At 39.0% G+C, this 26,492-nt stretch overlaps 1 protein-coding gene across 1 annotated transcript in view; it reads left to right on the top strand.

Annotated features, from left to right (window-relative positions):
- The window catches only part of LOC140241092 (uncharacterized), a 329,537-nt gene that overhangs the window by 25,923 nt on the left and 277,122 nt on the right, over positions 1-26,492 (top strand). The window contains exon 7 of the mRNA XM_072320859.1: positions 21,708-21,903. Coding sequence (XP_072176960.1) covers positions 21,708-21,903 — 196 coding nt within the window. The remainder of the gene's footprint in view (positions 1-21,707; positions 21,904-26,492) is intronic.

The raw sequence follows: 26,492 nt of genomic DNA, 5'->3' as shown, positions 1-26,492 counted from the left end.
CACATGTGAATTGCATCATTATCATTATCATTGATTACTTGGCAAATGAAGAATGAAGCTTAATCATATTACATAGTATCAAATGTAAATTGGAAAAAATAAAATTCGTCAATCACTTGCAATGGCAATAATGGAGCTTCAGTAGCTATGTAAGATATATGTGAACTGAATAACAATCACAATCAGTTACCTGGCCATAGCGGAGCTTGACCACCTATGTTGCATAACATGTTCCTGAATAGCAATCACATACATGACCTGGCAATAATAAAGCTTAACCAATCAATCATGCTGATGAGCAATAAATACAACTACAACACTATTAAGAGTGAGCTAACACAATAACAGTTCTTACTATTAAGAGCTAGGAGCTAACACAATAACACTTACTATTAAGAGAGGGCTAACACAATAACAAGGTGGAGTAAAACTTCATGTCTCTGGGAAACTCTAATAACAAGGCTCTCACCCGTGTATGTACCATTCTTTATCAAAACACATACTTTGCGGGGGGATCATGGGACCTGACAGATGAGATCCAAATGCACCTGCACGCGTGTCTAGAACTATAGGATACCATGAAATAAACACTGTCAATATTAACATACAAACTATAATAGCCATACTATCACCCCCATACAAAATCTAGACAATATTTGCCAAACCCGAAGAAAGACTGCGCAGGAATAGTTCATTACCGTCTGGAGATAAGTGAATTCCGTCCCTGCGAAAGAGCGCTGCGTGCTCATGCCTGATTTCCGGGTGCTCCACGAAATAGTCTCCCATTCTGCGGCATATGGACCTGGCACACTTGTTCACTGCGAGGCGTGTACGGTCAATCCTTGGCTGGTCGTCATCGCTGTACGGGTAATATTCCCTGCGAGGTAAGATGTTGGACCAGATGAGCCGTGCATTGGGAAGGAGATCATGCAGCCCACTAAGCGTCGAATTCAGGAGCAACATCGATTCACGCTTCCTGCCTCGACCCACATCATTTGTCCCCACGTGCACTAGAATGTGGGACAGGCACAACTCTGGGAGAGGGGAGAGGACTTGCCGGACGTGATCGACGAGCTGACCCAAGCGGAGCCCCCTGCGGCCTCTCCAGGTGACGGACGCTGATAGCCCCAAGTCTAGCTACCCGGAACACCTTGCATGGACGGCTACCCAGTGAATCAAGGAATCCCCCACCAGCAGGATCCTGCGTGGCTGGCAACCTGCAACTGAAAACGAAGAGATCTTCCGGCAGCCTATTGTTCACAGCTAAAAATTACTCGTAGGGACCTCTTATTCATGTTGAATAGTCCAATAAAGCCCATTAACAGGTATATGAATACAATGTACTTGATAATACTTTACTATTGCATGAAAGGCAATTAAAAGCCCCCGATAATCAATATGACTCAATAAGACCTGCCCCCATTGATGGATCACCGAAATTGGGATATACAATAAGAAATTACGTTCGGGATTCCTTATAGTATATAATTACATAATATATTATTGAAGACAATTACTGCTCATCAAGCTTATACACAGTAATCACTGAAATGTGTCGAACAATACAGCAAACTGTTAACAATGTAAATGGGCATATATGAATAAAATGACAATTCACACCATAGGTAACATATTCGTACGTACATATCGCTTATGCACATCAGACGACCAACGACCCATTTTCTTAATTTCCTCAGCAGTGCAACCAGCCATTGCTGCAGATGTTGTAGCAGCCCCTATCCGGAACGAGTGAGAGGCGAAACGTGATGCTGGAAGATCCAAAAAGGACAAACACTTCCTCAAATTAGCAGTGAACTCCCGCCTGGTCACACTATTTCCGTCAAAACGACAGAAAAAGGCGCTGCCGAGCTTCGGCCTGACAGCAAGATACGCGAGAACAGCATGAACGGGACATAATAGACTGCTGACAGCTTCAGGAATCAGAATGTAACACTCCTGACCCTGTTGGTCAGTTTTTGAAGCGCGAATGTGCAGCCGAATGTGCCGCCTGGGAGCCATGGATCCACCGTCACGTCTCGCGCTACCAGACTGATGCTGGACGCTGCCTGGGAATAAGCTGTAAACTCGCCGATCCGCAAGAACCCGAAAAAAGCCACCAAGAAACAAGCCTTAAATAGAATGGCATCATAAGAGTTACAAACTATAGAGAGAACCGACAACAGCTTTGTGAGAATGGACATAGTAATCGGACAACGCGTATCAGCCCGAGAATGCCTACGGCGACAACCAACCAACAAGCGACTTATGACAAAATGTTTAGTAGCATCAAACATCCCTTCTGTCCTCAAACGAGATGATACACCGGCTACATAAGTAATGATAGTAGAAGCCGCATATCCCTGCAGCGATAAGAAAGAAATATACAGCGCAACCTGTTCATATGAGTAGGGTGCATTCTGACCCGGGAAATAAATGGACAGAAACTTACGAAAGGATTCCCAAGCTTGCTGATACACCACATGAGTATTACGGGCATGAGAAGCGATTAACAAGTCAGACCACTCTCGGTGAAGATCGTCCACAGATGGTGTGGAAGTGGAGCTGCCATCCGGTCTGCCGCAGCCGTCATGAGCCATAGCTCCATATCAACGACGGCCCAAGAACGCGTAGGCTCCCTCTCCTGCCTCAGGCGAAACTGAACATCATAATCACGCCAGCCGTAGCCGCCAAACCGAGCCGCGGTACGGACAATGTCCATGTACTTGAACATTTCCGACGCGCGAGCCAAGTGTTTCTCAACAAACACTGATGCATAAACCAAAAAGGCACTCGTCCACTGTTCAATCGATGTTATGCGCGGTACATTTCGCTGAGGTTGCAACTGGAAAGTAGACCCCGATAAGGCCAAAACCATGGGAGCATTGCTCTCCGAAACTGTGGTATTCTTGAGCAATGCTCCCATTTCCACATATTCGCTGTTCCAGATTTTCACCTGCAACGCGCGGCTTATAATTGACCCAAGCGCCTCCCGAGGCATAGCGCACAATTGCGGAGCGTTACCCGGCCCTTGCTGAGCCATGCCAGGGCCGGCACTCAATTCGACAATGTCCCTATCAATATCACAATCTGGGGCCACGCAGACTACTGGCCAAGGTTGAGAAGTAGGCCTACACTCACCCAAGATGCCGGGGGTAGCCACGACCGACGGCCCAGGTTCCTCCGTTGCTGCACTGGTAGACAGTCCGGGGATGGGCAGAACCGACGGCCCAGGCGCGCCAGCTGATGCATCGCTGGACGTTCCGGGAATGGGCAGAACCGACGGCCGAGACGGTCCAGGTGGTGCATCACTTGACAATCCGGGAGTGGGTGCCACCCCTCTTCGAGACCTACGAGGCGTAGCCCCCTTCGTCTTTTGCCTTGCCTTCGGCATAGTCGACGCTCAGTATCACAGTAAACACGTATAGTCGGAAATTCAACGTAATTAAAGTGTTAATGCCTAACGATTTAATAAAATTGCGAGAGCTAATAGCGAACACAACCATCCACCATCAAATCGGCAGGCAAAATGTGCATGTGAACGTCAACCGTGGGAATTTGCCTATTCTTCGCTAATCTGCATTGCTAAGTACGGGCTACAAATAAATATGCGCGCTCTTTCACACCGCGCTATTAACACATGAGGAACGCGCGGCAACCTCTAAGAAAAATGCCGGCAAGCTCTTGATATAACTAGCTGCCGCTCAGCGGTTAAATCAAAGGAGGTCGCCGCGCACAACCGCTGTCACCGACAACGTAAACCATTTATATCGCACTAAAGTACGATAAAATTTATTATATGAGTTTGATTACATTAGTACAGCGTAATATTGCACAAACGCTTACGTCTTCATCGTGCCGTGTGTTGTATTAATTCCATTTTATTCTACAAAGTCGACAATGGCATGCAAGGGCAGTGTATACTGACCTGACCCAGGGCGCCCCCTACTCATGGTCATCGGTACAGCTTGCAAGTTTCCAATTTTTTTGAAAGTTGTATATTTTTGGTTCTCTGTATTTTGGGTTCTCTGTTCTCGGGAAAAATCCCAGAAATTTTTTTGAAATAGGGCCGGGGTCTTTTACTTCTTTTTACTCCTGCAATAATTCTTATAAGGAGTACTTTCCGAATCATTCCAAAACAATTCTGAAATAGGGTACAAAAACAGAGAGACTACTTTCAAATCTCTTTAAAAAAAAAATCAAAAAATCTGAAATTAGGGCGCATACTTTGCTGCAGGACATTTCGCCACATGTGATGGTGCACGTTGCACGTCATCCTGCTTGTGTTATCCGTACACCTATAGATACTTGCACTAAGAGACGAAACGAGCGCTAGTTTGGCTGGTTGAAACCTTCCTTTTTCAGGGGCGGATCCAGGAATTCTGTTAAGGGGGGGGGGGCGTGACTAATATTTCTGGTGCTACTTCCGGGTTTCATTTCATTGTTTTTCTTTTTATTTCTTTTGTTTTTTACGAAAAATAAAGGGGGGGGGGGGGGCGTGCGCCGGTTGCGCCCCCCTCTGGATCCGCCACTGCTTTTTGGTGTATGTACTGTGCACAATGCACAACACGAGTTGCAAGTAATATGGGGCTCCACAAAAGAGTAGCACCCCCCTTCTTTTTCAGAATGCCGTAAATGTCGATGTTGCGCGAACTTTGACGGGGATCCAGAATAGTGGCACATTCAGGTCAGTAGTTTGCCAGAGCCTCATGTTTTTCTATCCAAATGAAACACAGTCCCACACGTACAACGACAAGTAAGTTGAAATAAGCAACTACTGGATGACCGTAAATCACAGAAACCAGTAAACCCCAGCTCAAACCACCACACATCTCCAGAGACTCCAGTAATAAAAAAAATACAAGAACATTTGCCTCTAGACTCCCAGATTTTGCGCGTTAAATTCGCCTTGTGAATAGCAGGCATATGTGTTACCTCTAAACCCAAGTCATTACATGCCCCCACAATTTGCCATTCCAATCGTACACTACCATGCTCTCGCTTAACTTTACGCTTATCTGCACGGATATGACATTTAGCCCACCACTTACTTGTCAAATGTGCATGCATGCTTCCATCCGTGCATCAACTAACACGGTAGTTCTCGAAATGAATTACAATGCATGGAAAACTGAAGTTTTGAAAAGAAGCCTAATTAGTCAGAGGATTCACTTTTATGTTGGACAAATCACTGCCCGTCCCCATATATAGCTCATGCTTTGGTGGGTACAGCAATGATTAACGCGTTCTTCTGTAGTCTACTGTTAACCATTTGATCAATTTATAAACTACATGCGTAGTAGGTGTGACTCACACCTCTATGACCAATTTTTTTTTTTTTTAAATACAGTAATAAAATATAAAAATATAGAATATTCTTTCTTTTACTCACTTTGCAGATGACTCTTTGCAGATGACTCAAATTTGTTTTGTTTTTTTCATTTCGCACAATAATCCTCTCAACCTTGTAAATACAATAAATACAATTAATACAATTAATTAAGAGTAAGAAAATGTCGCCCAGTAGATAAAAGCAAGAAGGGTATCTCTTGACCTTAAAGTTACAAAGTACATGCTTTTTAGCAATTCTACTGAGGCATTCTTGTTGACGTTGTTTCGGATGGTACTCCACTCGAAAATGTTTCCCACGTAAAATTTCTTGGAATAACAGTTGATAATAAGCTTTCATGGAAATTCCATATTGACGGTATATGTAAAATTACTTCAAGTAATATTTGTACGATTAATTAGCTTAAATCTTGTTTTCCTTTATCGTCCCTGCTTACATTACATTCATCTTTAATACTTCCATATTTGAATTACGACATTCTCGCCTGGGGAAATACATATGTGACCGTGCACCTCAAAACGAACATAAAGTCGCACACGCTGATTTTGCGTGAGGACTGAAAATAGGTGAAATGGGTCAACCTAGCCGAACTTGACTTTTTCATATTTTCTGAAAGAGCGGGTTTTCTTTACATTATGCTAAATTTTGGTATCATAAAACGGGCAGGAAAGTGTGTTTTTTAGCAGTTTATCGCGAACATTTTTTGTAGAATAGTGTGATTAGGTGTGTCTTTAGAATCCCTTTTTCATTTCTGAAAAACCTTGTCCACACTCTTCACTTTCAACTCTAATAACTTTTGAAAGGATAGTGTCACTGCTTTGAAAGTTGGCGTTAATTATGGACAGAATGTGTTAATGAGGCATGCTTGATTTCAATTTAATCTGATAATCCCTTCATTATTGTTACTCTGGTGGTTTACTTCCTGTTTTTTGTCCCATTCATCGCACAGCCAGCACGGTTTGGTAAAGATTAAGCGCTTGAATAGACACCGGCTGTACTCCATTTGATTTGAGTTATACATCATTTTAAAGCTTAAAGTCTGCTCTTTCAGAATATGGTCTTAACTAAAAATTCATGTCGGGCGACTTTTTGTTTGTTTTGAGGTGCAGGGTCACATATAAAACACGTTTACATCAATTACCTTTATCACAAAAGAAACTCACACCGTTATGTGACCGTGCACCGCAAAACGAAGAAAAAGTCGCACACACTGATTTTGTGTGGAGACTGAAAATAGGTGAGATGGGTCAACCTAACCCATCTTGACTTTTTTTCAAATTTTCTGAAGGAGTAAATCTTCTTCTACATTGTGTTACAATTTGGGATTATAAAATGTGTGTGTTTTTAGCAGTTTATCTTGGACTTTTTTTGGTAGAATAGTGTGACTAGGTGTGTTTTTAGAGTCCCCTTTTCATTTCTTGAAAACCTTGAACAAACTCTTCACTTTAAACTCAAATAACTTTTGAAAGAATGATGTTACTGCTTTGAAAGTTGGCATCAATTATGAACAGAATGTGTTAATATGGCACTACTAATTTCAGTTTAATCTGATAGTCCCTTCATTGTTGGTACTCTGGTGATTAACATCCTGTTTTTTTTTTTGTTTAATTTTACATTATGGAATCCAGCTTGCTTGCGTCCACAATGAGACGTTCTGTAGTTTTTTTTCTTTTTCCTTTCTTTTTCCCTTCCCAATTATTTTGAGTTCATGTCAGTTGACATCGGTTCGTTTTATTTTGTTTTGTATTGCTGTCTTGTGTATTTTCTGAGGGTCCCATTTCGTACAAGCTTTGGATCTTAGTGGGAACCTCTATTATCATCCCCTTCCTATATTATACACACAGAGAAATTACGGTTCTAATTTGCACCCTAGAGGGTGCATATCGTTGTAACACCAGCGGCTCCATTTAGGGTTCTATTTTGGGGGGTGCTTATTTAGCACCCTATATTTAACACCATATATGGTGCATATTTGCACCCCTCCATTGGGTTCCCTTTCTGCACCCAATAGGGTTCATATCGTTGTAACACCAGCGGCTCCATTTAGGGTTCTATTTTTTGGGGTGCTTATTTAGCACCCTATTTTTAACACCATATATGGTGCATATTTGCACCCCTCCATTGGGTTCCCCTTTCTGCACCCCATAGGGTGAACAAAAATTCAGGTGCAAATTTGCACCCTTTCTGGTTCATATCGTTGTAACACCAGCTGCTCCATTTAGGGTTCTATTTTGGGGGGTTCTTATTTAGCACCCTATATTCAACACTCTATAAGGTGCAAATATGGACCTCTATACAGGGTTCCCCTTCTGCACCTCATACCTGCACCCATTATGGTTCATATTGTTATTGTTGTAATTTTGCACCCTATGGGGTGATAAAGTCACCACAATATAGGATGCAATACAATTTGCACACGTCTCTATATAAGGTTACGTTTCTGCACCCCATATGGTGAAAATTATAACCTTTTTTTTTTAGACCAAAATAATTATATACTGGATGCCTTCACTGACTTCACAAACAATTACCTAAGGTAACACTCCAGACATGAAGCAAAATAGCATGCATAGATTGACACACAGTTTCTCAGTCAATTAAATGCACAATCTTTCAAAAACTGAAGTCAGAGACTTCAATTCAACAACAAATAGAACACAAACATGATGAATACAGTGCATACTTACATATACATTATTAACATTTTAATATATGTCTCATGAAAGGGGGACAAGTTAACAGCGATTTTCTTTTTCATGGTTTACTTTGAAGTGAACATCAAATATACATTGTATTTCTACAAATTAATTCTAATACGAGATGCATATTTTGTCATAAAAAGGGCAATGTAAATCAAAAATGTATGAAATTTGGTCAGTACATTGAATAAGAAAAAAAAAATTGTTCTTTCCATCAAATGATTACTTGTTCTTCTTTTAAAGGAAGTTACCACATTGACAAAAAGCACTAATTCTTTTTATTCAAAAAATCCCTGAAGCTTGTGCAGAGTAACAGTAAACTCTGTGACAAGTATCTTTCACATTGTCATACTTCTAGAATGGATCATAGATATGTACCTTAATTTTACCGGTACATCTTACGGTAATCAAAAGCACCTTTATGACGCTCTTGACATTAACAGCGATATGTCAACTCTGATTTCTCGTACACAAGTTATTGCCAAAACAATGAAGGGTATGACAAAGTTCTGTCATATATATTTGAAACTCACTACTTGTACTGACATATTCCATCCAATTCCAATCTTGAGAGCTTGCGAATGTGCCCCATTATAAAATTAGTATGCTTCACATTTTGTTTTTCATATTGATACACCAATGATAAGAAAGGTGAAAAAAAAGAATTAAAAAATGAAGAATGCACATCTAAATTTGGTTACTTTTTTATGCACACAGCTAAAGATATGTCCCAGTTATAAATCTCGGGCAGAATAGCATATCTGAAAACACTTTTCATTGCATCAAATTAACATTAACAATTCCACAGAAAATGTTACCTCAGAAAGGGAAAATAAAGTTAACCGATCAGTGGTATGACAAACTGGACATAAAGAGGAAGGAATATGTCTTGTAAGACAAGTTTAAAAACAATTTTTTTTTGAATACATCGGGGTTTTTTTTTTCAAGCGATGGAAACAAGAAGCACATTGTACTCAGTAGACCATAAATATAATTACACAATGTATGCAGTTTAGCCCCAACATTCAAAATACTGTAAAGAGCAGTCGATTTTTCACATTTATAAAGCAGGTATTGGTATTGGCACCATCACAAGCATAATGATCAGGAGCAAAATATATTATTATTACTATTATCATTATTGTTATTATTATTATTATTATTATTGTCATTATTACTATTTCCATCAATATTTTACAGAGATTTATGATCATGCATGAGAAATACTTCAAGTGTTGATGTTACACTCTCACAACTCTTCCAATCATTTTAACACTTAATTTTCACCAAATCTTACACAAATATATCAGCACTTTATACAACCTACTTAAAGAAAGCTTTAAATTATAATCAGAGTTAGAGGGCAAGTCCACCTCCATATAGACTTACATGTGGATTGAGTGAATGCGCAGCAATAAGCCAGTCCGGAGATAGCTCATGTGCACATAGGTACAAATGACCTTTCATTTTTCTCAGTTGGTTAGGCACTTCACTCAATTCAAAGTGACATAATGCAGCAGCTTGCCCACCATAGCCATTTATGGAACTCATATTCAAACAAAGAATGAACCTAACCAGTGCAGATGAAGTGACCAGTATGGTTCGTCAATCAACACTTAGGGAATCATCTATTTTATTAAGTGTTGTTTTGAATATAACAAACTTTTTGTGTGTGTTAACATTGCCAAATACCAGGCTTGCTGTCAAGTGGATGTACAATTGTACTGGCAGGCACCATTTATAAGGATTCCATGAATAATCCTAGCATTACAGATGCTTATCTCAGTGAAATTATAAAAAAAAAACAACAACAACCTGTCTCTCGGTACAAATAACCTTTTTCTGCACATGCTCAAACTGGTACCCCGAACTGGCTTATACTATTAGAACACATCAATAAAAAAATTGAAAAGCGGACATTCAGTTCAAAAGTTAATAATCTTTAAATCATTTGTGCAGTCGCAGCAGAGTGAGAAGAGTTTATGATGTCACATGCGTAGAACAATTCAAGGAAAACCTAAAGAGAATTTCACATTTTTTTTTCTTTCAGGAAAAACATGCACATTTCCTCGACAACTCACTGACGTATGTAAGGGCAATGATAATAGTTTCTGCCTTCTTAAAGAGTGAAGTCCAGTGTTCTTTTATATGCAAAAAAAGTAGATATGATATGTTGAGTTTTCTCAGGTTTTGGAACGAACTCTATTTTTCAATCCTTATATACATAAAGGGTTTGTGAGAAAATCATGCTTTTGTCAAGTGTCACAAAGCTACTCCACTTATGACATTGCATTGCCAGAGATTGCCCAAAATTGACATACATTGTGTGGCTGTCTACTACAAAAAACAGCAGGCGACTTATTTTTTTTTTTTGTTGTTCCCTACTTAAACAATCAATTCAAAGTGTGCATGTGTTGTTGAAGCACTGAGGCTATCGATGGTGAAGAAATATCTAAAATATGAACAATGAAAACTAACCCCATCTAGTATGAAATATAATGGAAAGCATACTTTGAGTATTTCATATCCATTAGCAGATTCATATTTTCATCCATAATCCACCTCCCCCCCCCCAAAAAAAAAAAAAGATAAAAGTGAATAGAAGTCAAGTTCTCTTTAGGTTGTGTTTAAATTTGTAATTTGCAAGTTCGTTCTCTTGTATTTTTCTATTATATATTTCTTTAGAGTATTCTTGTAAATATTCAAGGCCAGTGCATTCTAAGAAAGGGAATAACCTGACAACAGTTTAGAAGACAGAATAAATAGTTATCGTTATCTATGAAATTAGACATTTTCACATATATTTTGCAAAAAAAAAAAAAAAATGCTAATCTTCATTTCATGGAGTGGCTTCATGCTCACCCTCGGCTAAAAACAGGGAGGTGATTACTTTCTGGATTAAAATGGAAAGATGTTTCTAGAGCCGTGGTTTTTAGCAATTCTAATGGGAGGGGGGGGGGGAATTCAATGTGACCCGTCTCAAATTTTATATGGTTTAAACATACATGACATATAGGAGTCTCATTATTATGCCTCCGCCCTGAATGGTGCCGGAGGCATATGTTTTCAGGTTGCCTGTCTGTCTCCCGGTCTGTACGGATGTATCTACGGAAAAATTGATGGGCTTTCATCAAACCTGGTTCAGGGATACAACATGATGCTGATGATCTTATTGGCTTTTGGACTATATCTGCTAAAAGTCAAAGAAAATTTGAAAATAACTTTTTTGCTACTTCTCTAGTCAGGGAAATCGGTGTACTCGTGTGTACTGGTTGGTTGGCGCATTCAGTTGGGTACAGCAAGGTTTCATCCTCTGCTTTCACAGGAAAGCCAACTCCCAACTTCTTGTTCTTGTAGTCAAGGTATATCTGCTCCTCTGCTTCAGCAACCTGCAGCTTGGTCTTCATAGCTAATCTCATCTTACGCTGCATAAGTCGAAACTCCTCCAGCTCTAGTTTTTGATGCGTTTCTATAGCAGCTGCCTCAGCTGCCAAATAGTATGCCCTTCTGGCCATCACTCTCAGAAGAACTGGCATGGCTTCCACACTGACTCAACGAGGAACCAGGATTGACATCCTGAACATCTTCCATCTCCAGCTCTGGCATCCTATATGGCTCACCAGTCTCTCGAGGTTGACCTGCATCACTCATCCTGAAGACCATTATTGAACTTGATGTATAGTGAACTCGATGATAAATAATCAATCAAACACAGGTCCCTTTGGCCCAGTATGAGACCAAGCTAACACCATGCATCAGCATGGATCAGCAAGGTTCAACCTGTAATTGAATAAAACAAAGTTCAACATACAATCAATATTGGAATATCTACCTGCTAAAGTATGGGATCAAGTAGTTGTACTTCTGAAGTGATTTACCGTTTACATACCTCGTTTGTGTGACTTATTTTATGTCATGTCTAGCACATGCAACTTCTCCAGTGGATATCATCTAAATTCACATCTCGTGTATCATTGCTTATGCTCTGTAACTATGGCATTGCTAATTTATAACACACATTCTATTTTCATTGATAGACAACAAGGAGTCAAGGCCAACCTAAATTTTCTGACTTCAATCTTCATACATGTCTTAAATTCTCCTAAATGAACCAGGAACACTATTTTTCTTCATTAGGCACATCATACATGCCTACATCGTTCTTTCTGTCAACTTCACAGAAACCAATATCCAACTGAGCCTCAACTCGGCTCAAACGTAATAATTCCCATTAACAAAATTGATGCGACTATATCCGGTCACCTATTTACGTACGTACCTTGGTAACTGCGTCCAGCAGCCCCATACGCATAGCGTAATTACGCTATGCGTATGGGGCTGTTGGTCGTAAAATTTAGTACTTTGGTTGAGGCTTTCCGTATTACCGTGCACTTTCATTGACTTATTCGCTATGCTTTACTGTATGTACTAGGTGTTTCAAAAAACATTTCCCACTTTTGATTCTTAATAATTCAAAAACTGTTCATTCGATAAAACTGTCGTTGATATGAGTAATAGCTGAATAGTGTACAATTTTGTTGAAGGTAATTTGAATGTGAAAGCATAAATCAGTTTCATTAAATCTAAGATTGATTTTGAAGTAAGGTTTCAGATTTTGGTCAAATTTTAACCCTCTGTACAAAAATAAACTTTACACAGAAACCAATGATGTGTATGTGAGTGTGTGCTGACAATGGCCCTGAACAATGGACATGCCTGAACCACCTGTTGACTGGGCGTCAGTCCCACGCTCCCTGGCACATGAATGCTTAATCAATAATTCATGTTGATTGTCCTGGGCACTGCTAGTCTGAATTCATGCTCGGTAAAGGGTAAAATGCATGCACATGGAAAAAGTAAGCACATGTTTCCATATGCTTGCAAACACCACATTTCATTCCAGCTGGCAATCATTTTCAAATTTTGCTTCACATATCACTAAATTTGGGATATAATTCAGCATTTAATGATCTAAAGTTCCTCATTTTTATACAACTGTCTATGTATACTAATTAAATAGTCTGACAAATTTTCGCTTTTTCGATAAAAAGAGATCATTTTTGGTAAAGAGTTCAGCAGCATTTATCATTGGGGCGATTTGTTTCACAGTAGATTTATTTAAGGCTCCATATACACAAGAGTGTATGCTCTAATTGATTTTCTTTTCTTCCTGTCACCATGTTTACGATAGAACAGAAGGTATTCATTGTAATTTCGTTTTTCAGAAGTAGGGAGAGGACTGTCGCGACTCAAAGACAGTATCGGCAGGTGTTTGACTTTACACAGATACTGCCAGAGCCTGAATAAAGACTAGTTGTGACAGTGGAATTTCTCATGAATAAATAATGAAGCATTCAAACCCTGGCCATTGTTCAGGACCATTGTCAGGTGTTAACCACACACTCCCATACACACCCATTGACCCCTGTGCAAAGTGAAATTTTGTACAGAGGGTTGAAAATAGAGCAAAATCTGGAACCTAACTGTGAAATTAATCATGGATTTCATGAAACTAATTTATGCTTTCATATTTAAACCACCTTAAACCAAATTGTACAGTATTCAGCTATCACTCATATCAATGACAGTGTTATCTGATTAATACTTTATGAATTATTAAGAATCAAAAGTGGGAAATGTTTTTTGAAACACCTAGTATGATGATCGCACTTCTGACATGTTAGTACAATGTACACATGTACCTCGATACAACTCTTTCGCATCAGTTTTCACCACTCAGCATTCTATGAGCATAATTCACACATATCATCATCGATTACTGTGAAATATTTTCAACGGAATTACAGTACAATTATCTACTCACAACGTTTGGCTCATCAAAAAGATTAATTCATCATCCCAACCTCACGGTCGTCTGTCCATTCCAAACGAGGAACGTCAGTAGTATGCACGTACGTATACCGCGCGACCTACGGCGTGGCGTGCGCATGCGATTTTAGCTTTGCCATTGACCAAGTGCTCAACGGTCCACGCGTGCACGCATAATACGTGTACTTGTACTCGTTCACGTCATTGAAATGATATTCTTGATCCCAGTGCGAGAAGAAAAAAACAAATGTTTAATTCAAGTAGTAATTTTTTTAGTACAGTATTACTGATGACACTGTTACTCTTTAACAACGTGTAGTTATATTTTCAAATAAAAATATACGATAATATCCAAAAATAGTGTGGCATTTTAAGCAAACACAATTCAACACCCACATGTCAGCTTTCGGGAAAGACTATGGAATGGTTCCAAATTCGAACCCTTAAGACTTGGCTCCCTTTAGGGTTCGGATTTGCACCCCTACATCCATCCTGAACCCTATAAGGTGCCACTTAGTTAGATTTGCTCGTAGGGTGAAAATAAGAACCCTAATAGAACCCTAATTTCTCTGTGTGTACGCTTGTACAGCGTGTCCCAGAAATAAACGAAACCGAGTTTCAATGCAATTCTTTGCGATCATAATCATATATTTGCTTAATGAGATGTGCATGAATGGAAAGGTATACATCTCTTCTTTCATTTGATGCTCAACTCATGGTTCATAATTCATGCATGACTGAGTTAGAACAATAGACAGTAATGCTACGAAATTTTCATTTGCACGAGCAAGTGGCAACTTTGAATGAGTTTTTCTGGCTGTTTCGGCAATCTTTTGCAAAAAAAAAATAAAATCATAGCCATAATATCCATTCTTTTTCCTTTCATATGACATCTCATGCGTAAAAAATGATCTATTCCTGCTCGAGAAAACTTCATTTGAAAATATGCTTCCATTTTACCCAGAAAGATGGATCATAAATAAGGAGCCAGTTAGCTTTCCCAGCACCTGCCTGACTTAGCAGATAACAATGGCCTTCATGCTTCAATGAATTTACACAAACATGAAGGGTGGGGGTAAAAGGGAATGTTACAGACAGTTTGGAATAGGGTCGTAAATTAGCACATGATTGTGAGCTTGCCTGACCATAAAACAAGCCACAGAGCAAAGGGTGTTCATCAGCCGAATGTTGAAGGGGAGGGGAGTAACCGACCGAAAAAAATCCTTCCGAGCCCCCCCCCCCCAAAAAAAAAAAAACAAACAAAACACAGAAACAACAACAACAACCCAGAAGATGACTTTGTGCCCTGCACTTGTACCTTTGAAATGTTAGAAGCGCAAGTTCAGTGATAGATAGTGATATACCTCTCTTTCTGCTTCACCTCCCCCTTCAAAAACTTATAAACCCTGTCAGTGAAGGATGAACCACGAGTGAGGAAAATGTAGAGAGGAATGAAAACAGTGAGATAAGATTAATGTATGCACATCATCAAATTGTGTACAGTACCATTGTTGTAACGTTGATTTCCCATAGCCAATGGACTGCATGCAGCCTGAGAATACACACGATATTAGTCTTCAATTGTTGCTTAAGTCTTATAGCTTATTCTAAATAAATGACAACAACCTCCCCCTCCCCCAAACGACATTCACTGTAGCACTGCCACTGTTTTCAGTTGCGCAGGTGAACCCATTGTTTAATGCTAAATCGGGAGAGCTGAATGCTTGTTTTTCGACTATCCCCAGAATCGGTAGAAATGAGGCATGTTTTCATGCCCATTTTTCTCAAGCATGCTTTATTCATATTTGACGCATAAGGTCTTATTAGAAAGAAGAAAACATGGATATTTTGGTTCTGAACTTTCTTTTTCGAAAACGTAACGTTAAAAGTCCGAAAAATTCACTTAAAGTCACCATTTGCGTGTGCAAATTAAATTTTAATAGCACCACTGTTCGTTGTTCTAACTCAGTCATGCATGAACGATGAACATTAAGATGTACATCAAATGAAAGAGCAAACGTTTATGTTTCCATTGATGTATATCTCAAAAAGAAAATTTATGATTTCGATAGTAAAAAATTGCAAGGAAACTCGGTTTTGTTTTTTCTGGGACACGCTGTATATATATAAATAAAGATATAATTGCGTTTGTTTTTTTTTTTCATTTGCTACTCATTTTCATAATGTACTTTGTTAAATCATATTCTGCAATTATTACAAATATCCTGTACATATGAATTGTATATTATTTCATTGTTTATTTGACGGAAGTGAAAATAAATTTGAATCTTGAATCTTGAATCTTGAACGACCGATTTCACTGTTCCCAGTGGTTTCTCTGTTATTTAGAAGAAAAAAAATGTTTCCGAAAAAGATATATATTTTTAAATCGATCCTTTGAATGGGCTTGGTGTCAGTTTTGATTATTTTGATCAGGTAAATATCATATTAGCCATGCTTTTATGTAATTTATGAAATAGGTCACCACCTCATTAGATTTTTTTTTTCATAATAAATACAATTGGTATATTCCTGGATGTCTCCAGGGCCTTTTTCACGATTAATCACGAAATGTTACTCTTAAAAGTTACAGCATAAGAGGTTTCCGTTGGAAGGACTTTAAGCAATTCAGCAGTTCTGAAAGTCAATTGAAGGTATTCAACACAATTGATATTTTTAATGATCAATTAAGTATTTCTACTATTGAAATAAGACAAAAACACAGAATGTTACATGCAATGCATAAAATTGCTCATGGGGTTTACCCCTAAAGTCTGTGTGAGTTGTTTTCATTTAAATATACAAATTATTTTTTTCAGATGCAATATGTTAAAATTTGAGTTATTAGATTTTCAACTAACTTTAAAACGTATGAGTTTACAATACAGGGGATGTAAAGTGTGGAATGATCTCCCGTATGATATCAAGATTATGACGTTTTACGTTTCATTTGAAACATCAGCAGTTGTAGTTTGATATCCATTTCATTGTATATCATAATCACATCATATCAATTATCATAACGTTTCCTTTTATGTTACGCGATGACTAATATTGACATTTGTTTTATGTCAATATCTTGTCAATGTCTGTATTTTTTCATATGCTGTTATATGTAGATAAACTTTTCTCTTTCTTTGTGTTTTTTCTCTTTTTTGTTCTTATTTCAATCATTGTTATAATTGTTATGCTGTTACTGAATCTCTGTTATCATTCTGTTATATTGTATACATGCACGGACTTGCAGAATAACAGCCGATGGCTGAGCAAGTTTCCTTTTTATTACCGTGTTGAAATAAAATGAAAATGATAATGAAATGAAGTTATCTAACCGACAAGCAACAATTTTTCTGGGTGCACGTCACGAGACTGACACCCACGAGTCATACAGCCCAAGAGTCATACAGCTCACAAGTCATACAGCCCACGAGTTATACAGCTCACGAGCCATACAACCCATCAGTTCGATACCAAGCCAACAAGGCCCACGAGACCGACACATTACGCGCCGTGTTTTATCTGTCGAACTCGTGGGTTGTTTTCACTTAGTGTCAGTCTCATGGGCTTTAATTGCCTATTGTCGAACTCATGGAATGTTTGACTCGTGAGCGGTATGACTCATGGACCTGTTTTTATTGTCGAACTCGTGGGCTGTTTTCACTTAGTGTCGGTCTCATGGGCTTTAATTGCATATTGTAGAACTCATGGACTGTTTGACTCGTGAGCGGTATGACTCATGGACCTGTTTTTAATGTCGAACTCGTGGGCTGTATGACTCGTGGGTGTCGGTCTACTGGGATGACCCCATTTTTATCTGTCGACAAGGATGCACGCCATGAGATCATCACCCACGAGTCATACAACTCACTAAGTCATACAGCCCACTAGTTATACAGCCCACGAGTTCAACACTAAGTCAATGAAGCCCACAAGTTCGACATCAAGTAAAATAAGCCCACGAGTTGTACAGCCCATGAGTTCGACACTACGCACAAAATGCTCACGAGAACGACATTAAGCCAACAAGCCCACGAGACCGACACTACGCTTAAAAGGCTCACGGAACCGACACTACGTAATAAAGCTCACGAGACCGACGCAAGACAAACGAGGCTAATAAGACCAACACTAGACATAGAAGGCCAACGAGACCGACAGGGTGAATAGTGCCACCAATAGACTAATCAATTGTATAGCGTGTCCATATAATGTCGTAAGGAAGATATGATATGGAAAAGGAAAGTTGCTATGGTGTTACCCCCTCAGTTGCCCTCCCTCACCCAATTGAACTGTTCAAGATTTTTACTTGTGTTTGCTTGTGTGAGTGTTCATGGAAATAAACAAAATTTAGTAAAATTTCCATGAGATCTTTCCGCATTAACTTCGAAAATGCCCAAACACCCTAATTTCCCATTCAGCAAAACACAAATCGGTATACACCTACTCATGAGGCAAATCTCTCGTTTGATAAAGCTACACTCCTATAGACAATGCCAGTGTATATCTTGGCAATCACTGGACTTAAAAACCAAAGATACAAAACACCTGTTTCTTGACCCTGACCTAATCTAAGCATCAATCATCGCCACAGGGGGGGGGGGGGGGCACCCGCGAGAGGAGGAGATTGTTTTGGTTTTAGCATGGGCTATGTACCTCCATGGTGCGTGTGTGTGTCGGCAAACTTCTACAATGCTGTCCTTCTTATTCCTGTATTTTCGTTATTTATTTATTTCGTTCGAAATTTAAAACGGTTGACCATAGAATTTCTCAATAGAATATAAAATTTAAAACTTTAGAAGGAATAGAGAAAATTGAGTTCACTTTGAATGGTCTGCCACAGGCATATATCTTACGTAATATGACAGCGGTTGCAGTCATTAAACTCTGACTTGGCCTCCAGGTTTGCCACACCCGAGTAGAAAGTTATTTTGCAATGGGCAAATGCATATCCTCCCACTTCTCAAACGAGGACTCGTTAGGGGGGGGGGGGGGGTATAGCACCCCATCAGCTTCGTTTGCCAATGGGGTCTCGTCTCAAACGGGGGTTTTGACGACATGTAAAAGAAATAAAATATGGACATTCAGATCAACAACCTAGAAAAACACCCATCTGTGAAATGAAGTTTACAAGAAAATAATTCAGAAAATGGTCAATGTCCCAGTGCACGCCTGCTTTACATGATATGGAGGGGGATTGTTATCTGCAAAGGTGTTGAAATAGTATAAATTCACAGAAAATAATAAAATCGTCTATAACAAGATAGGATTCGGAAAAAGAAGATGCATCAATGAAAACAGGTATTTTTTTAATGACAAATGTACCGTTTTGAGGAGAATAATTTTACCAACACAAGCTACAAGGTGAATTGCTGCGATATAAAACGTTTTTCATCCGTTGAATCTCACACATTATAGTGACAGAGAAAATTACAAATTGAACTGTAGGCGGGCGGGTATAAGCAGACGGATACGATATCTAATAAGGCGTACTTTGGCCTAACTTGTTAGATATATCAATGAGTTTCATTTACCTTCTGCTACGCTCTTTTTTGTCCTATTTGGCGAAGACTCCAATCTTTCTATTCTTTTTTCCAGGAGACCCCGACATTCTTTTACAAACTATCAAAGGAGAGTTGACAAAGGGATACTGGCAAATTATTCCTCAATTTGCCAAAAAAAAAGTTTGCTTAAGTTATTCACTTGAAACGCTTCCAGGCAATGTTCCCAATGTTAGATGGCATCCCATGGGAGAGGTTTAGTCCACTGAATTCTTTGGTGTTTATGTTGACAGTAAATTTATCTTTAGAATACCATGTTTAATTATTGTTGTATGATCGTATCCTCGAATATTAGTATAATCTATAAATTGAGGTTTTTCTTTCCCATTCATACTTTACTTAATTTATATCGCAGTCTTAAATTCCTCATCTGAACGAAATTCTTTTACAAACTATCAAAGGAAAGTTGACTAACAGAAACGAGCAAATCATTTCTCAATTTGCAAAAGATTAAGTTTATGCCTTTTAGTAATTCACTTGAAACGCTTCCAGGCAATGTTATGTTAGATGGCACCCCTTAGGAGTGGATTTATCCATTGAATTCTTTGGTGTTTATGTTGACAATGAGTTATATTGAAATTATCATGTTAATTATTGTTGTAGGATCGTATCCTGCAATATTGGTATATCAATAAGTTGAAGAATTTTTTCTCACACTTTACTTAATCTATATCACATTCTTAAAATTCCTTATCTTGCTTGGGTAAATACTCATCAGCATTTGATTGAAAAATCGTATTTGTTACAAAAAAAATAGGTTTTGAGAGTCAACATACCACTTACAACCATGTGGCCACATTTAAAATAGCGAATTGTTTTCGATTGGTTATATTTTAAAAGTTAAAGATTTATATTTATATTAATTACGTCAATTTATGGTTCATCTTAGAAAAAAACCCATAAATATATGATGATGTGTTTTTCTTGAAAATGCCAATTATCATAATGTTTCTAACATTTAAGGAAATTCAATTAATTAGATTTACCTTTCATTATTCTGGTGAGTTGGCACAGTCGGTAGTGCGTCTGCCTTACGATCCTTAGCACCCGGGTTCGAACCCGAGTCTGGACTTAGCAATGCTGTGTAATCATACCGTCCCCTCTAGCAAGAGACAAAACACTCTCTCCCTCGGATAGGACATAAAATGGAGGTCCTGTGTATGAGAGAGTCACAACTCATACACGTAAAAGATCCCACTTCATTGATTCATCGCAAAGAGGAGGATGTTTAACCCGGTGAAGTGGTCCCACCTCACATCCAACTGGACCCCATTAAAAGACCAGCGTAGCGTAGCTGAATATTGGCTATCCAGCCATCTTCTCAATTTTGATTTACACACGACAAAGCTTTTGTGCCCAACTTGGTGATTTAAAAACCGTAAAAAGTCTAGCTGTATTCAAGAGAAAATTAAGGACAGCTTTGTTTGGTTCTTAAATAACACTTGAAGAAGGCCTACACATTTTTCATCTCATTTGCATAATTATTTCGATGTTTATTACATAGTGTCTGGCAATAGCCCTACTTGCCCTGAGGACCCCTGCTAACCATAAGTAGTCCTTCTTTTCTTCCATCCTTCGTTTTCCCGTCCTTTCTTCCTCTAACCTCCCTTCCCATTTTCTTTTGCTGTTTGTCCTTTCTCCTTTTTAACAGTGAGCGTTTTGAGCCTGTGTAGTGATTTTATCCATTTTTTCAGCATTACAAGTTCTGTTTTTGAGTGGCCCATATTTTTACAAACTTGTCTTTCACGTGGGCCTCTCTTTTCTAATGACACAATCATTTGGAACATCAGTTTCATATATTGTTGTAATACATCAAACTTTTTTTTTTCTCCTTGAACTTATATCAACAAAAATTTGCCTTTGGAAGTACAATCTAATTTGAATCGAATTAAATTGAAAAGATAAAATCTGCCCAAAACCACACAAATAAATACGCAAAATTTTGCATTTAGGTGTGACTGCTATGTATCAAGTGCAGCATCATTGAAAAAAAAAAATATTTTTCGTATCATGATGACAATATTTCAAACACTTTCGAAATGACGTTCATCCGTTGTATTTTGCAGACCGTTCGGAAGTTGGTGAAGCTATTTCTAATATTAGCTAGCAACTCTTGTGAAGTGTGAATATCGAAATTTATTCAGTGTGTTACGTCTTCCATTTAATTCAACTTCCATTGTTTCAACTCCAAAGCAACTGTATGTCATCTTTTGCGAAAATGTTTGGTTTATAATCAATTTGTATTTTGCAACAATTTCTATTCATTCCCATCAGCGATCACTGTCCATTCAAGATATGACCTGTGGAAGAACTACGTCGCATGAATTGGCGGAGAGTATCTGTTCAAGCCATGAGTTGAAGAAACTCACGATACTCCACTCACAATTTCACATGGATTTCTTCAAAATCCTCGGCGCAAGTGATTCAGATTGCAAGGTAAGACCTTTATGCAATAGCTTCATTTGTAAAGGTATTCTATGCAGCTCAAGTTCAAGTGTTATATGATATTTGTAAATAGTAATTCTAGGGTCTTGTTCTTGAACAGAATTCCATAGGTGAATAAGATAACTCAAACTTGTTGCTGTTGCTATATGAGTCCATGCATCACAAAAGCAAAAAAAAAAAAAAAAAAACATACAAAAAATAGAAATGTCGCTATGGCGACTGATGCCTCCGCCATAATGCATGATTCTCCGAATAGGCGTATAGTACAATGTCTTTACAATGTGTGATCAATGACAGTTTCACATAACTGGCAAAATATTGAAATGACAGGTTTGTCAGAAATGTCTTATGGGTTTGTTATGATTTTCTAAAAGTGCAGGTACACATATTTGGGGAAATGAGAATTTTTACTTGAATTCTGACGGACCTTTTTATAAGTTTATGCATTGAGTAATTTCCCAGGTATGAAGAAAGAATGTAATGACGGTACAAAATAGATTTTTTTTTTTGAAGGGGGGTATTGAAACCTGGCCTTTGACCCTTAACCTTTGACCTTTGACCTTCTGGCTCGAAATTTCCCGGAGAATCTCCATTAGGTAATGCATGTATTAAGTTTTGAAACTAATAATGAAATTGCAACTGATTGACAAATTGCCCTACATCGACGTAAATAAGCACTGAATTGATCAGTGTTTTAGTAGTAGCCATGATAAAAAAAATCATGGGCGTACATACTCGAGCAGGATTCGAACCTACGACCTCCTGATCACCGGACAGGCGTCATCTCCACTGGACCACCGAGCTTTCGCCCGAAAGCAAGTGTTGGTTCTAATCCTTATAGCATGCAGCGGGTACTGCTGTCGACGGTAGAAATTCATGAATTTGAATAACAAAGCAGGATTAGAACATGTCCACACCAAGTTTCAAGAAAATACCTTTGGGCACTGTATAGACCGATTCAATTTCGATGACCTATTCACCTACCGCCGCTAGCGGCGCTATAACGGTTGCCATAACTGGGGACCAACAGGGGCTTCCAGCGAGCTAGCTACCCAGTGAGTTGCCTTGCAGCTCAGCAGCCTAGCGTACCCATCGCGCATAGTTAGCCGAGCCTGGCCGCTGCGCCGCGGCGGCGCCTGCGACCGTCGCGCTAATATCGTGATTGTTTACTCACTGTGGGAAAAGTCATTCAGCGGCTTTTAATGCTTTTCTTTTCGACAAATTGAGTGATTGAAACATATTGATCTACAATAAAAGCTTCAAAGGAAGGATAAGGAAAACATATTGTGCAGTAAAGTTGGGTGCACAAATAACAGAAAAAATGGAAATGGAAGCTGCAGGGCAGTGTATGAAATTCAGACACCGCTGACGCATGATAAATTAAGGCAAAATTAAAGACAATTAAGTGAAAGACAACGGTATAAAAATGCACAGATTTCGAAACAAATTATGTCTGCTAGATTCTCTATTTAATTAGGTGATCACTTCATATTCGTAAACTATGTTGTTCATCTTAGAAGACAAGTGTAGATCAAAGAATTTGATAATTCACTGTTTGTTTGTTTTTTAATCCTTGGTGTCCTACTTGCCAAAGTTAGAATACACTTCTTGGCTAGACGTTATTATTGTCACAAACATTTTACAGCCTACACTACAGCTGGTAATGTTTCAAGATGCGTTAAATTCTTATATTGTTTTCACTTCTTCAATGTTCAGCACTGAATTGACCATAAGCCTATTGAATTTGGCCTGGAACTCTGAATTTGACTTAAAAGTGATATTTACCTTGAAATTCAAGTTTTGGCTACAGCCGTATGTCATCTACCCATTCGCTCTTAGTCGGTATAAGTTGTTTGATTTTATCTATTTTTGATTAGCTAGCAAAAAAAAAAAAAAAAAAAAATAACCTCTATAGTTGTCACAAAGCCATGTGCGTCGATCGGTGCCAGCGCCAGAGATAGATAGCTGGCCGGCTGGCGCCGGGTGGTAAAAGCACAGGCTGCCGCTGGCACCCTTGCCACGCACCCAGGGCGCTTGCCGACCCGACCTGTTTGGCCCCCAGTTATGGCGTCGCCTTAAGAGGGCGCACTTCCATGAAAAATACAATGCAATGTACAATACAATGTACGTACGTACGTACGGACGGACGGACGGACAACCCGAAAACATAATGCCTTCGGCACATCGTGGCGGAGGCATAATAAAAATTGCCAGATATAGATTTTTAACATGCTGAAAGAGCAGGCTCTAAGCTTTAGAATAATGTATAACTCAATTCAGATTGACTCACCTAACACATCTGAATACTTTGAAGAAAGCACACACTCCGTAAAGTGTGAACCGAGAAAACAGGCTTTGAAGGACATGGTCTATTCGAGCGCTTAATCTTTTAATACCGAACAGTGGTGGCTAGCGATGAAGGGTTGAAAAATAAACAGATCGTAAACCACTGGAGCAACGACAATGGGGAGATTATCGGATTAAGCTGAAGTTGAGCATGATCTATAAACCCATTTTACCCATGATGCCAACTTTCAGCCCCAAGTCAATACCATCATCCTTCAAAAGTCATTAGAGCTGAAAGTGAAGAATGTGCAAAGGATTTTCAAGAAATGAAAAGGGACCTCTAAATCATACCTGATTTCAGGGTATACTCTACAAAAAAATGATGTAGAAAAACCGCTGGAAATCCCCTTTCCCTTTCATTCTATGAGAAGGGCAGGGGCGTCGATCCGTTTCACGATTGGGGAGGGAGACTTGGAGTTGGAATAACTGTGCGAGGGAACGGAGCAACCAAGTTGGGGGTGGGAGGGGTCTAGAAGAGGAGGATCCCCCTCTCAGACAAGGAAGATTTTGCAAATTTAATACCTGAACTGCTGCACCTCTTTGGCGAATAGTTGGTTGTTGTTTTTTTCAGAAAATAGATATTCACAGATAATAAAGACGAAACTGTGGTTCGTGTCCAGCGTGAGCGACATCCCATGTGTAGGCCTACTTATTGATGCAAGGAAGTTGTCAGGTGGAAAGAGAGGGTGTGGGAGAGGGTAGCCATCTTCTCCATTTTGCATTTTTAGGATTAACATAAAACAATCAGATGTACACTGTTGTGAATATTCGGGGAAAAAAATCCCAAACGTGTGGAGAGTCGAAATCAGAGGATAAAAACCCAATGGGGGAAGGTAAATTGAAAGAGGATGGAGAACTTTGGAATTTATTAGAGTCTAAGTCACAGATATGGTGCACAGTTTTTGATGGATAACGTCGGTATGTGTGGATAGTATAGAAGAGGAGATGCAAGAAAACAAGGAACAAGACAATAAGGTAATGGCTGTTATTTAGGTCATCATCATAAATGATAAATATGATTTCCGAGTGCTGAAGAATAACAAGTAAAGGTGGGTGATGTAAGCTCAAACGGAGCCGCTGCATGTTGAAGATCCCGACAACAGTAAATCATTCCATTCCAGACAATTCAAAGCAAAGACGGGTTTGCATGGGAAACGTTAGAGATTCAATACGCAGGTACGTGCTTGCGTCACGATCACCAATGAACTCGCTGAAGTGACGAAAAAGATTAGGAATTCCTTTATAATGAAATTGCAACTTTACTCGATTATCTGGTGTGGGAGCTTTAGAGAAGTTGATTGGTTTGGAGGGAGACTGGAAGAGTTCATTTTGCTGTAGGGTAGTTTTCCCGCTACCACGTATGGTGCACATCACTTGACCGATATCCAAGAGTCAAACAGCCCACAAGTCATACAGCCCATTAGTTATACAGCCCACGAGTTGGGCACTAAACAAATAATGCCCACGATTTCGACATCTTAGCAAAACAAAAAATGCCCACGAGTTACACAGCCCATGAGTTCGACACTACGAAAAAAAGTGTCACGAGTCCGACACTGCGCAGACAAATTCAACAAGCCCGACGCTACTCTTAAAAGGCTCACGAGACCGACACTAGGCAAAGAAGCCCCAAGTCCACCTTTAGACCAATTAATTGTATAGGTTGTCCAGATAATGGAAAAAGGAAGACATTCGTTATGAGAGATGGAAAAGGAGAGTTGCTAGGGTATTACCCCGTCAGTTGCCCTCCCTCACCCCTGAGCTATTCAAGATCTTTAATTGTATTTGCGTGTGTATTTGTGAAAAATAAACAAAATTCAGATAAAGTGTGCATGAGATCCTTCTTCATTAATATCAAAAAAATCAAAGCAGCCTCGTTTTCCTCTACGCAAAACATTCAACGGTATACTCCTATAATTAGAAAAAGAAATAAAAAGGAGTGGACATTTAGATCAACCAACTAGAAAAAAAATATCCAGCTTTAATATACATTGGCAGGAAAATATTCCACAAAATGGTCAATGTTGCAGCAGAAACCCGCTTTACAGTGCTTTACATGGCATTTTGTTTGAATTAATTATGAATTTTTGGGAGGGGGCTGCAAAAAACTACAGTTGTTTTGCACCAAAAGTTGGCACCAGATCGCTGATTTTCAGGTCTGAAAATACAAAATCATCTTCGTTTGGGAGGAGAAATACCCCTTATGTACACCCTCGTGTGCGCGTGTTTTTTTTTCTTTGTGTTTACTTAACAGACAGCGTTCATAAT

The sequence above is a fragment of the Diadema setosum genome, chromosome 17 (genome assembly GCF_964275005.1).
Source record: "Diadema setosum chromosome 17, eeDiaSeto1, whole genome shotgun sequence".
NCBI lineage: Eukaryota > Metazoa > Echinodermata > Echinoidea > Diadematoida > Diadematidae > Diadema > Diadema setosum.
The sequence above is the reverse complement of the archived record's forward strand: the minus strand, read 5'-3'. Positions and strand labels throughout refer to the sequence as shown.